The sequence below is a fragment of the Notothenia rossii genome (genome assembly GCF_949606895.1).
Source record: "Notothenia rossii genome assembly, chromosome: 11".
In the NCBI taxonomy this organism is placed as follows: domain Eukaryota; kingdom Metazoa; phylum Chordata; class Actinopteri; order Perciformes; family Nototheniidae; genus Notothenia; species Notothenia rossii.
Genome location: NC_136910.1, coordinates 30441768 through 30456604, shown reverse-complemented (window position 1 = coordinate 30456604; position 14837 = coordinate 30441768). Strand labels below are relative to the sequence as shown.

General features: G+C 43.2%; 1 protein-coding gene across 4 annotated transcripts in view; it reads right to left on the bottom strand.

Annotated features, from left to right (window-relative positions):
• dcc (DCC netrin 1 receptor) overlaps window positions 1-14837 on the bottom strand; it is a 496426-nt gene that overhangs the window by 22486 nt on the left and 459103 nt on the right. For 3 of the 4 annotated variants that reach the window (XM_079658229.1, XM_079658231.1, XM_079658232.1), the window contains one exon: window positions 9802-9950. In XM_079658229.1, the coding sequence (XP_079514355.1) occupies window positions 9802-9950 (149 nt within the window). Of the gene's footprint in view, window positions 1-3528; window positions 3797-9801; window positions 9951-14837 lie in introns of those variants that run through there. The other variant, XM_079658230.1, reaches the window with a different exon arrangement.

Genomic DNA, 14837 nt, shown 5'->3' with positions numbered 1-14837 from the left:
AATCATTCTGTAAACTTTCATTGTTATGCGGATGATACTCAACTATATTTATCAATCAAGCCTGATGAAATTAATCATCTAAATAAAATTCAAGACTGCCTCAAGGACTTAAAAACGTGGATGACCTTACATTTTTTGATGTTAAACATGATCAAAACTGAAGTTATTGTACTTGGCCCGAAGAATCTACGAAACAAATGATCTAAAGATATATTAACTATGGATGGCATTAATTTGGCCTCCAGTGAGACTGTAAGGAATCTTGGTGTTATATTTGATCAGGATTTATCCTTTAACGCCCACATAAAATCAATTTCAAGGACCGCCTACTTCCATCTACGTAACATTGCAAAAATCAGGCATATCTTGCCTCAAAACGTTGCAGAGAAACTAGTCCATGCATTTGTTACTTCAAGGCTGGATTATTGTAACTCCTTATTATCAGGGTGTACCAAGAAGTCAGTCAAGTCGCTTCAGCTGATTCAAAATGCTGCAGCTCGTGTACTAACCAGAGTTAGGAAAAGGGACCACATTACTCCTGTTCTGGCTGCCTTACACTGGCTCCCTATAGAACACAGGATAGAATTTAAAATTCTTCTTCTCGCCTACAAAGCCCTTAATGGGCAGGCGCCATCTTACCTTAAAGAACTCATTATACCCTATTGTCCTACTAGGGCATTGCGTTCCAAGAATGCAGGGTTGTTGGTTGTTCCTAGAGTCTCTAAAAGTACAATGGGAGACAGAGCCTTTTCTTATCAAGCTCCACTTTTGTGGAATCAGCTTCCAGTTTGTGTTCGGACGGCAGACACCCTATCCGTTTTTAAGAGTGCGCTTAAGACCTTCCTTTTTGATAAAGCTTATAGTTAGGGCTGATTAGATTCAGCCCCTAGTTTTGCTGATATAGGCTTAGTTTGTCGGGGGACATCTTACTTCTTCCTTCTCTCTGTCTATACCTGTGTACTCTCATGTTCCGATTAACCCAGCTTCCCCAAATTTCTTTCTTTTTGGTGTCTATATACGCCGGGATCCGGAGTCATGGATGATCCTGCGGTCCTGTGTCATGGATTGCGAGTCCTGGATCTTGAGTCGTGGCTGTGGTCCTGGATCATAAGTCCTGGATGGATATACTCATGGATTCATCTTCCTATTATACACACATGCATTTCCAAACATTTGGACTACCTATGTTGCAAATGTATTATCTTTTCAATTTACACACGGCATCTATTGCACGTCTGTCCGTCCTGGGAGAGGGATCCCTCCTCTGTTGCTCTCCCTGAGGTTTCTCCCATTTTCCCTTTAAACTGTGGGTTTTCTCTGGAAGTTTTTCCTTGTACGATGTGAGGGTCTAAGGACAGAGGGTGTTGTATTGTCATACTGATATTCTGTACAAACTGTGAAGTCCACTGAGATAAATGTAACATTTGTGATATTGGGCTATATAAATAAACATTGATTGATTGACACGGGGCCAGTGATAATTGCGAGATGACACATGAACAGGAATGGAGAAAATACACATGATTATAGCATGAGGGGCTAGAGAACCAAAGAGAATTGAATAAAACAAAATAAAACACCAGCGATACTTAGCTCAATGAAAGTAGGATTTGCCTCCTCTTTGCCTCCCTCGTGACTTCGTCTGGCTGACGCTCCAGGAAAGAGCAACCTAAGATGGACACCTGATTGCTGAGTTCTCACAGCTGATTGCTGAGTTCTCACAGCTGTGGGGGCACGCCCCTCTAATTAGTTAACTCTCTTCAGCTGGTGGGCGACAGCAGAGTGTTCCTGCCTATTGTAATGCAGGGTTGAGGTGCGTGACCCACTGAGACCTGTCTTACAGGTTGAGATGAGCAGATCTGAGATTTAAAATCTCTCAGAAATCACCGTTTTAGCTACAATAACTACAGAACAATTATACAGAGTAGAGTAAATGAAACAGAGAAGTCTATTTAAACAAGAATATAACTTACACTGATTGCGGAGTCAGTATAGATAGTGTCCTCACCGGGTCTGGATGCACATTATGGTTTCATAATGATGGAAAGGAGAAAACTCTTATATTGTTCTTCATTTAAAAACAAAACAGCGGGGAATTGTTTGAACTGTTGAGATATGTCAATTGTTCAATAGTGATGATTTAATGAATTCAGTTCAAACTTTGGTCTGTGTTTAAATACCTCTCTTTATTTACAGAGGGACATTAGTACTATGTTGTTTCAAACATTGCAACAGCATTATGTTTTAAATCAATAAAATATTAATTGTTAGTTAAACAAAATAAATTCACAGAAATACAGGACAGGATAAACACATTTCATGAATCTAATGAACATGAACAACCCAGCTGCTGGGGCAGTCTGTTAAAGGCTGTTTCCACGGCTGGATCATGTTGTCTCTTTAACATGACACCGGTCCACTGCTGACATCATGAAGAGGTGATCTAATACATCTTCTTCTTTCGTGTATCGTCGTCATATGTCCAGCTCAGTGTCACAAAGCCACGCTCTCGTCTCTGGTCCCACTTGGAAGAGGCCAGCCTCTGAAGGAGGTCTGTACAGAGGACAGGTGGTGATTATGTGGTCGGCAGTCTGCTCAGGCTCGCCACACTCGCATACTGCGCTGTCTGCCAGGCCCCACTCCTTCATTGATGATTTGAAACGACCAACCCTAGTACGGAGGCGGTTCAGTAGGGTCCAGTGCCGGCGTGGTAGATGTTCTCCTTCGACTCCATCTCCCGGGTCTTGGATGTGATGGTGCAGACGTGTGAGCTCAGCCGACTCCCATTCCTGCTTCCAGGAAGTTGCTAACCATGCCCTTGTAGACAGGTCCTCAGGGATGGAACCAAGCATCTCTTGTGCTCTCCTGTTGTAGGGGTGACGGGACTTGAGTCTGCTTGGGGTCGCTGCCTTAGTTGTGGTTTCATGCAGGATATGCCAGTCATGTTCTTGGGCTTTCCTTGCAAGTGCAAGGGTAGCGGCCTCTCGTCGGAGGCCGGCCGGGGCAATTCCCGCTAGGACTGGCAGGTAGGACACGGGGGTGGGCTTCAGGCAACCAGTTATGATCCGAAGGGCGTTGTTAATGACAGGATCAATCTTCTTCACATGTGGGCTTCTACACCAGACTGGGGCACAATATTCGGCAGCAGAGAACACCAGGGCTTGTGTGGATATTCGTAGCGTCCTGGCGGAGGCACCCCAGGTTGTACCAGCGAGGCGGCGGATAAGCGAGACCCTTGCTGTCACTTTGGCTCTCACTTCTTCCAGGTGTTGTTTATAGGACAATGTCCTGTCCAGCCGAACACCGAGGTACTTGGGGGCTAGTTGGTGCTCCAAACGTTTGTTGTCAATGGACACCGATAGTTCCCTTTTTGCCTCTCTGTTGCACAGGTGGTATGCGGCCGACACAGTCTAATCTAATCTAATACATCTAACATTTTATATAAGAATAATAATAATTATAATATTAATAATAATGATCAGATTAAAGCAATGGGAGGGTTTCGAAGTGCCACCTCATTGTGTTCATAATAAATACGCTGTTCAGTGACCTTCCTCACTGTCACACACTCTGAGGTCAGAGAGCATTCTGTGTGTGTGAACCCCTGACCCCACACAGACACACACACGGTGGACGGAGAGGTGGGAGTTTAGAGGGCACTGCATCCTGATCTTATCTCTACTCGTCTTCTCTTCCTGTTGGTCCAGAAGCCAGCCTTGAGCTCAGGATGTTCACAGAAGTTTTCAGTGGGTTACATGGTGAGATGAAGACGCCCTGAGTGTGAGACAGGCCACGTCTGAATGATCAGAAACACAGAGAAGAAACTGGGGTGTTGAAGCTGCAGTTTGTTTCAACAGTTTCAGAGATCAGGAATCGAAAGACATTCTATATTTGTTCTGTCATCCAGTGAAAAACACAGACGATATATCCCCCCACTGAGTGTGTATCAAAGCCTGATATGGCTTATGTTCTGTCCCAGTTACATGAAAATAATACAGAAAAAGACCCCAGGAATTTTCCAGTAAATGTCCACATCCTTTATGTTATTGTCCGTGAAGTATTCATATATATCAAAACCATGTTATCTTATAACTATGTGCCATTGAGATCCACGTTTTGTTTAAGCGTATCAATGAGGCTCACTAGATGAAATGCTCTTTCATTACCATGAACACACACACTGAACAAAGTCTTACTTGAGTGATGGATAAATGGCTGCCCTGCCTCTCTGGGTGATTCAGCCAACGCAAATATGAAAGACTCCTCCCACCCTGAACAACCATCCTCCGCTTCCTGGAAGACATTATGTCTATCACAAGTTGAACAAACAGACTAAAAAACTGTTTTTCCCCAAGAGCAATAAGAGAACTGAATAACTTGAGAACACTAAACTAGCACAACAGCGCATACAAACACATTTATTTCTGTATTCATTTATTTATTTATAAAGTGGAAATCAACTCACTCAGTATGCAAATGTGACTACCTGTCTGTATCTGAACACTGTGATTTGAACTCATACTGATGTATGTATGCATTAATGTCAAAGTCAACTTTATTGTCAATACTGTATCTCTGATTGTCCTGGATCCTCTATCCTGAGTTCTGGATCCTGTGTCCTGGATCCTGGATCCTGGATCCTGGAGCCTGATCTGAGTCCTGGACTTCAAGTCGTGGCTGAACCTGTCTCTGCGGTCCTCCTGACTCTCACCATACTACTTCCCTGATGGCTCCCACAGGATTGTTGACATCCTCCTGGGTTCATCTTCTTATTATAGACACATGCATTTCCAAACATTTGGTCTTTACAAACATTTGGTCTACCTATGTTGTAAATGTGTTATCTCTTCGATTTACACACGGCATCTATTGCACGTCTGTCCGTCCTGGGAGAGGGATCCCTCCTCTGTTGCTCTCCCTGAGGTTTCTCCCATGTTCCCCTTTAAACTGTGGGTTTTCTCTGGTAGTTTTTCCTTGTACGATCTGAGGGTCTAAGGACAGAGGGTGTCGTATTGTCATACTGATATTCTGTACAAACTGTTAAGTCCACTGAGACAAATGTAACATTTGTGATATTGGGCTATATAAATAAACATTGATTGATTGTGTTACAAACAGGGTGAACAAAATACAGATATATATATATATCTATCTATATATTTAAGCAATAGCTTACGACAGGCCGTGGTATATGCTCATTATATCATTGCTAAGGGGCGTGGTTCGGCCCGACGCGAAGCGCGTTTACCAAGTGTGGCAATATGAGAGAAAAATACACAATCTAATTTAAATAGTTTTTATTAGTAAATAATGATCTTCAAAATAAAATAGTCCCTCCGTTGCCTTCTGCACGAAAGCTGGTTGCTATGCAACAACTCTAACAGCAAGCAAACATATTAGACAGAGCGTTGATCTATTATTTGGCTGTTTATTTACATTCATTTGTATGTTGCCGTTTATTGTGCACCCACTGAAAAACTGTCCAGCATCAGTAGCATGGCTAACGTGGTTACTTGTACAGGTTGAGGTTGTTCTAGGCTGCTGCTTGGCGTGGCGAGAATATTTCTCCACTTTCTCCGGTCCCCGAGATTCGGCGTCCAGTAGCTCTGGAGAGAGCTTTCGCACCTGTGGCCACTAACGGTCATAGTTTCTCTGCTTTGTTTCAAGACCTGCATCAGAAAGCTTTTGAATGGTGGTACTTTTCCAGTTGGTCTACCTGCTCTTCACGTAGCTCTGCATGTCGTCGTTAGGTGCTTTTTTTTCTGGAGATCGGCACTGCTCAATCCAGTCCTCCATAGTAAGACCCCCCGGAGGTTGAAGTTAATGTTAAATGTTTCCATTTTATGCTTTGTAAGTTTGTTTCGTAACGGAAGAAATGCAAATATATTTATAAAACTGACAAGTCAAATCAAGCAATCTGATTGGTCGATGGTGTTTTTGCAGACCTCTTTGATTACAGATTTGAAAACATCGTTGCTTGCTTTAAAAGTAGCACAATTCATTATGTCAAACCTTGGAAAGTGTCTAGATATCCCTGCCCTAATGCCAAAGGAACTGCACACTGAATATGTTTTGCCGTTTGATGTCTATGTATGGACCGCTGCGTAAAAGGGAGGGTTTCTGCCCCGTTACTTCTCCGCTGCTTTCTTGTTCCAGTATGAAAAGCAAACTGCAGGCAGTTTGCTTTTCAGCCCAACGGTATACTGTTTTTCTTAGACACGGAGGGATACTGACTTGTTGTGAAAAGTAACTTACAATTCTACCCGTGGTATACGCTCAGTATATCACGGCTAAGAACCAATCAGATTGCTTGATTTGACTTGTCCGTTTTATAAATATATATATATATATTAGGGCCGGGACTCGATTAAAAAAATGTATCTAATTAATTAGAGGTTTTGTAATTAATTAATCGAAATTAATCGCATTTTTTATCGCATATAAATATTTGACCTGAGAACAGTGAGAAGATGTCAATAAAGTGTGCCGTCACACAGAGGTAATTTGAATTGCTTACCGAGGTCCAATGATCCCCAGTCAGGGCAACACATTCGGCTTTCTCCAATAAATTATCTTTATCTTCCTTTTCATTGTCATAAAGCTGCTGGATTCTTTTTGTCACTGTCTTTCTGCATGGCAGCTCATATGTTGTGTCAGACGATGCAATCTGTAGTACCTTTTGCAGCCCCTTCTCTTCTACCACTCCAAGTGGTCTACAGTCGAGTGCAATCCAGTGAGCTGGTTATTTTTTCAGACGTGGACTTAGTTATCCTGGCCCTGAAACCAGTCATCTTGTGGAGTGTGGGTTGGGTGTGGGTCCTACTTGTCAACCCTCCCGATTTTCGCGGGAGACTCCCGATTTCACTGCCCTCTCCCGGTTTCCTCCCGGGGTCATATTTCTCCCGCATTTCTCCCGATTTCTGACAAAATCAGATTTACACACGACTGTTTCCACTCGGACTTTAATACAGCTACACCATTGTTTGGTTTCCATGGTAACACGTCTCTTTAGCAGCGCGCGCAGCTCAAAGTCTGAGAGGGTGAGGCAGATATTCACAGAAAACAGAACAAGAATCGACAACTACTCTACTCTCTGCTCACTCCTTTCCTGTAAAATGCAGGTCCAGTCCAAACATATGCTCCATCAAGGACGGTGCTACAGGCCGCAAGGCAGTGCACTTACAACTACAATAAGCATGTTAATGTTAATCTAACAGCTCCGGCGATCCACTAGCACCCCCCCCCCCAATTTTGCATTTTGAAATGCTCCCGATTTCTGAGGGCAACTATGGTGTGGGTCCTTGTACTCGGAGTCGGGCTAACGTCCACGCTAGCTTCCACGCTAGCTGCTATATGTTTTGCATTGAGGTGATACTTGAGGCTTGATGTGCTGCGGTGATATGCGAATTCCTTTTTGCATAATTTGCATACAACCCTGCTCTTATCGACGCTTCCATCCGTCCGTTTTTAAAACAAAATTTCCCATCCACGGGGCCAACCAAAGCGGTCTCATCAGCTTCTTCGTTCATGTTTGACTATTGTTCACTTTAGTTTGTTGTTGTCTGAAGTCATGAACGTTAGTTGGTGCTCCAGTATAATCGGTACGCCTGAAACTCATCCAGTGAGAAACGTTCCGCAGGGCAAAAATAAGTGCGATTAAAATGCGTTAATTTTTTTAACGCGTTAATGTTTGTGTAATTAATTAATCTTAATTAACGCGTTAAAGTCCCGGCCCTAATATATATACAAACATACACAAAATGTATGTAATGTTTTTTTTTTATTATTGCTTGTTGATGTGTGGATATGCACTGACAGGATTGCTTTTTTTTGTGACACTCATACAACTCACTCACACTGTTGCAGTCCATTCATTAGCTGTGTGTGTGTGTGTGTGTGTGTGTGTGTGTGTGTGTGTGTGTGTGTGTGTGTATTATAAGGCTCATGGGGAAAGACTAGATCAATTACAGAGATAGAACAGCAGATGAAGAGAAAGACCTGTTGACCTTTGACCCTCTCCTCCCTCCCTCCCCTTCTGTTCTGTTCCTCTCTCCGTCTCTCCTCCCCCCTCCCATCCTCTTTTCTACCTCCTCCACTTGTGTCCTCTTCTCCTCTCATCACGTCCTCCTCCTTTACACATCATTCAATTCTCTTCTTGTCTCACCCCTTTTCTGCTCTCCCCCTCCACCCTTCCCTCTCTTGTTGTTGCTAGGGCGACACCTCTCCTCTCATTGTTTTGTCTCCCTTTCTCACCTCCTCCTTTTCTTGTTTCCTCCTTCCCTTCTCCTCCTCTCATTTCCCCCTCTCTCTTCTCTTCTTGTTGCCGTGGCGACGACTCCTCCTGTCCGATTGTCATTGAGTCAGTATGAATATCTAACACGTCCCGGCGTCCCTCCACGTCATCTCCTGTCGTTTATCTCTCTGCCTGTCACCCTCTCCTCCCTCTCTCCAGTTTCTCTCCTCTCAATCTTCTCTTTTTTCCATTTTCATGTCTGCACCGCTCCTTCCTCACCCTTTCCTTTTTTCCCTCACTCCCTTCCCTTCCTGTGTTTCCCTCCCTCATATTTGTCGCTCCCCTCCTTCATCCATCTTTCTTATCTCATTCTCCAATTTCTCATCTGCCTCTCCTTATCTAATTTTCCTCCACCTCCTTCCTCCCATTTTCTCTGTCTTATACTTTCCTCTTCTTCCCTATCCTTGTGTGTCTTTCTCCTTTCCTCCTCCTCTTATTTAGTCACCCCCCATTATTTTCCTACTACCTCCACTCCTCCCTTTTCTCTTTCTCCCTTTTCCTCTCCTCCCCCTCCTTCAGTGTCCTTTACGACTCCTTACCTCTCTTCTATCTTTCTCCTTCTCTTCTTCCTCTCCTAAGTCACAGTCACTAATGAACTCTGTTTTATTCTACAGCTGAAAGGCCACCAGCACATTAAAGAGTGGAAACAGTGTGTGTGTGTGTGTGTGTGTGTGTGTGTGTGTGTGTGTGTGTGTGTGTGTGTGTGTGTGTGTGTGCGCGTGTGTTTCACCCTCTACCTGCTGTTCTCTCTATTTGTCTCCTTTTTTCCTGTGTTCTCTGTTCACAGCATATCAAAAGCCTCAGTTCCAGCAGCCTCCACCTGCAGACCCTGTCAACATTCCCCCAGGGGAGAGTTGCTCTCCTCACCCCCAACCCCCCCCCCCCCCCCCCGTCTGACTGGTTTTTTGTTTGTGTAGTTTCTTAATATTTAGGTGCGGAGAGCTGAACTGTACATATGACAATTAAATATCTTGAATCTTGATTCTGAGCTGTGTGTCCATGTTTCCTTTCATGCCTCCTAATTGTTGTTTTTGTTGAAGTCCGTCTTTTTTCATGGTTTGGGAAACTGCATTATACAAAAAGCTGCATTTTGATTATGTTTTTTAAAGTATACTTGCATTTGAGAGAAAACCTTGAGTGCATCTGTTCCTCACTCAATACGTCACAAGCTCAGAGACAACTCATAATCAATTAGTCACAACAGCTGTTTCTGTTCAGTGTTCCCATGGCAACAGCATCAGTAAAAAGCAAAACATCTTCAGAAATGATGATCCAAACCATTGTGATGCTCCTAGAACAGTATATATAACAATATAGTATATACACCATGGTTTACAATGTATACATGTTTCCAACAGTATTTAGGATGTGTATTGTCAAGTGTGGAAACCTCTACAAACTGAAATGTAGTTTAGAACATGTCAGAGAAAGCTGTCAAACAGACAGTCTGTGGCGCAGTGATGCAGCAGGAACACAACTTGTTTTCCTACAGTATTGTGCAGACTCACGTTGGCAGCTGAGTCCTCTGAGGGTCTGCCCCCCCCCTCCTCCTGTAGGTCTGGCGCTGTGGGGACGGAGACGGGCAGCAGAGGGGAGCGTGCCTTACCCGCCTGACCCAGAGACGCTGTCTTCACCTGGGGCTTCGGAAGGCTCGAACCTGGAGGAGAAAGACAGAGGGTTCCTGACATAATGAGACAGTTTGAACAGAAAATAAACATCAGAGACATAAGGGACACCTGGCTCCGGTTAAAGTGTGAGGGAAGGTCTGCTTTATAGTCTAGTTGCCAGATCATAGAGTCCTATTGTGGACGATTTTGAATGCAGGACTAGGAACAAAGTCCTTTTACTATAGTAACAAGTCTGAGTACTTCTTCCAGCTTCCTTTAGCATCCATTCAGCTATTCTATCATCTGTAATGTATTGGAATACATGTCATTGATTGTCACAATGCTCATCATTATTTATTCAGATATAATCAATCATTCAGTGCCACCGGAATACAAACACAGGAGGAGATGGTCAGATCAGCAAACCCACAAAGTAACAAATGAGCTCTAGAACAAACACCGAAGCAGCAAAACAAACAAGTGAATGAAGATAAAAATAAATCAAGAAATACAGTCATCTGTGTGTTCCCTATAATACTATTCAGGAAGTCAAATGTAAGGAGGCTTTTTAACAAAGTGAGAGAGAAAGAGACAATGAGACAACATGGAAGAGAAAAAATAGGAGACAAAAGAGGAATGCCGAACCCTCCCCCCACTCTGATTCCCTGAACAGCCTTGTAATGTCTGAACCCGTCCTCAGGCAGCTGCTACCCATAATCCCCTCCCTCTTTTCCTGCGCTGCACTCCTTCACTTCCTGATCAATAGACTATATATATATATATATATACTTCTCGATGAAACAGAGCACCGGAACAGCCTCCATAGACCCCTCCTCAAGCAACATCAACAGCCTTCACCCCCCCAGTGAGACCTTCCACACTGTGAGGGGAAGACAACTTCTCCAAGATAAAACTAACCTTTGTCAACAAAAGTCCTCTGAATCAGGGTTCTTACACCTTTTCCAAAGTCAAATTCAAGCACTTTTCAACATTTTCAAGGTGCATTTTCAAGCTTTTCAAGCAGCGTACAGCTGTTGTAAATTACATATTTATATGCACATACTTATACTCAAATGATTATTTCCCTACCTTACATTAAATCAGATGTTCTTTATGCTATAAACCAGTGGTTCCCAACCTTTTTTGAGTACTGTACCCCCAAAGCATTTCAATCCAACCTAAAGTACCCCCTACTACGCAATCAATCGTGGTGATCCCCAGGATATATTAATAGTGTGTGTGTGTGTGTGTGTGTGTGTGTGTGTGTGTGTGTGTGTGTGTGTGTGTGTGTGTGTGTGTGTGTGTGGGATAAAGTCACATGGTCACACAGGTTAGCAGTTTATTTAAGTAAACCTTTAGTTCTGAGGTCTGACTTCATCACTTTATTCCCATTGTAACATTAAGTTAACAAAGCACTGAAGAATCTGCTACAAAACTAAGATGAGATGAGATGAGATACAATGCGATACGATACAATCAGATGAGATATTCCTTTATTGATCCCCTTGGGTAAATGTGGGTGTCATAGCAGCATGGGGGAGGGGGGTATAGGTATGGGCAGGGTAATAGCAGAAAGAAAGAAATATAGAATTTGATCTGAATATAAAAAGATGAGAAAAATGTGAGAGGGATATAATAACCATATACCGTAATAATCAAGTGTGTGTGTGTGTGTGTGTGTGTGTGTGTGTGTGTGTGTGTGTGTGTGTGTGTGTGTGTGTGTGTGTGTGTGTGTGTGTGTGTGTATCTGTGTGTGAAATATGTGTGTGTGAAGTGTGTGTGTGTAGCTAAGGTGAAACCTGGGAGTGGAAGAAGGAGAGAAGTGACGAGGAGAGATAGAGAAGAGGAGGATATTTTTGTCTGTGTGACCCAATGCGACAATTAATGTGACACTTAAATCATATTCAATCATAACTAATCATATACATTATAATAGCCATTGTTTAAAGACTTGTATCCCCTTTTTCACATTTGCTCTGCCAGAGCTTGATCTTCTCCCTGAATCCACACACTTTGTCATACAAGCTAAGAACATTTGTGTCTTTACCTTGAAGAGAGAGATTCAGCTGGTTGAGTTTGCTGAAAATATCAGAGAGGTATCCCAGCCGAGCTACCCAGTCAGCGTCGTCGAACATAGCCACAAGTGGGTGTGTGTGCTCCGACAGAAATGCCCTCACTTCATTGCGTAGCTCGAACAGCCGCTGTAACGTCTTCCCTCGGGATAACCAGCGGACGTCAGTGTGAAGCAGGAGCTGTTTATGTTCTGACCCACCGTCTTCATAAAGTGACTGAAACAGTCTATGATTCAAAGGCCTGGACTGTATGAAGTTGATCACTTTTACGGCCTCATTCAAAACATCGTTTAACTCTGGACTCATTCTCTTGCTAGCTAATGCTTCTCGGTGAATCATGCAGTGCGTCCATGTAACGTCAGGGTTTACCTTTTTTATGTGGGCCATTAATCCATTTTCTCTGCCGGTCATCGCCGCAGCGCCGTCTGTGCACACATGAGAGCAGGATTTCCAATCCAGCTTGTGTTGAGAAAAAATTGTCAATAACGTTAAAAACGTCCTGTCCGGTAGTTCTCCCCGTGAGTTTCTTGCAAAACAGAATGTGCTCGTTCATCTCCAAAGTGTCTTTGTAACGCACAAACGCAATCAGTTGTGCTTCCCCACTGACATCCGTTGATTCGTCCAACTGCAAAGCGAACGTACCAGAAGCTTTACATTTTTCCACCACTTGGTCAATAATTTCAATTCCCATGTCGTCGATTCGATGGCACACAGTATTATTTGACAACGGCACTTTCTTCAGGACATCAGCTGCTTTCTTATCGAACATAGTTTCTGCGAGAATTATAGCAGCAGGCAAGATTAGCTCTTCGGCTATGGTAAATGGCTTTTTCGAATTAGCAACGAGTAGCGACACGGCATAAGATGCCTCCAAGGCCTTGGTTGAGACCGATGTCGCTTTCTTTAGTTTTTCTTGGCTTCCCTTAAATTCAGCCAGCTTTTGGTGGAAAAACTCTGCAGGCTTACCCACACAGGCGGGATGTCTAGTACTAAGGTGCCGATGTAAATGGGATGGTTTCATGCTATTATTAGAAAGCACGTCGCCACAGATGAAACACATTGGCTGCGGTGGCTCTGTAGTTGTGACCGTAAACCCGGAGAGCACATAATGTTCACCAAACTGACGATTCTTCAACCTCTCTGTTTTTTTTTTTACTTTTCAAAATCTTTTCACGTACCCCCTGGGGACCACCCACGTACCACTAGGGTTACGCGTACCCCCGGTTGGGAAACAGTGCTATAAACAACCAAATGTGTGTTTCTTAATAGCATTCTACATAAGGATGAAAAATTAAAGATAAGAAAACAAAGTTTAATATTGTAAAAGGAGTGACCCATATCATATATAATAGACTGGGTATCCCATATAACCTGGCTGAGCCAATATAAAACAATCAGCCAACTAACTTTTCAATAAATTCTTTATTAACATTTTTAACATTTTTGAGGTCCTTTTAGGGTGGCAGTAAACATACGGCTCTCCAAGGTTAGGACAAAACCATTGAAACACAAAGCTGATGTAAAAAAAAGCGTGTGCAGAGATCCTCTTTCTGTGTAAGAGTTTTGGTTTTTACAATATCGATTTATCGTAAGATAGTGATAAAAACCACTTTTTAAATCAGATCAGACCACAACACGCAGGAGCAATCACAGGATTAAACTATTTCCATGAAAGGAAACGGAAGTGGGAGACACAAACCGCATTTTTTAACTTTTTTTCTTTATACCAAACAGCATAGAAATCTATTGAGGTAAACAAACCGACATCTTACACAGCCAAGGTAACAATTAGTTCCCTGCCTTCCTGACTACTGCGACACTACGAGGCCTACAGAGCCTGACTGTGGCCGAGCTGGGGGGGGCGACTGATGGAAGGTCCTTTGGGTCAGTAGGTTGTGTGTGTGTGTGTGTGTGTGTGTGTGTGTGTGTGTGTGTGTGTGTGTGTGTGTGTGTGTGTGTGTGTGTGTGTGTGTGTGAGTGTGTGTGTGTGTGTGTGTGTGTGTGTGTGTTTTGGGTGTGTGTGTGTGTTAGCTGCGAGCTGCAGCAGAGGCAACAAGGCTTATACACTGAATCATCAAGGCTAAATAGCATGCAGCCTATTAGGGAGTGTCTCTCAGTTCTTTGAGTTTATCAGTTAGCTGTCTCTCCAAAGTCTCCAGATGTCTTTCCTTTTCCTTAGCAGCTCTTCAAAGGCCATTGGACTTGGAGATGAAGCTTAGTTCTCCTTGTGACTCAGCTTTTTCTGCATTATTATCAGCATACTTCATGAGGACCCTTATGTCTTCTTCCATTCTCTTCTTTTTGGCTTTCATCTGTGTTATCTCCTCCATCATTCCTTTCCTCTTCTGTGTCTTCTTCTCAACTTGCTTTAGACGTCTTTGGTCATCAAGATATATGTGATATTTCTGCCTGGCAGATGCTGCAGAGAGGAGCAGCTCTTTTGTGAAGGCTATGTTGAGCAGCCCTTCAACACTGTGCACATGGTCATTAATGACCCGCTGAGCAATCAATGAATGCTCTTTGAGGTTCTCCACCATAACTTCCTTGTTAATTGAAAACCCTCTCTCAACGGATGCTTGACCATGTGAAAGGACCAGGACGAGTTTTACTACCTCCCATAGATGACGACACTCTGCTTTGTTGGATAAATGCTCTTGGTAGAATTTTTCCAATCTTCCACTTTGTGGGTTGAAGTCCCTGAAGGAATCTGACGCTGACATCAGGCTGTGGTCATAGAAGTGACCAAACTCCCTAATGATCTCATTGCAACATTTTTCTTCAATGCGACCAGTTTCCACAAGGAGCCGCAGAACAGTAGTGCATTTTTGTGTGCTTACTTCTTTGCTCTTGAGGAGCACCCTTGGA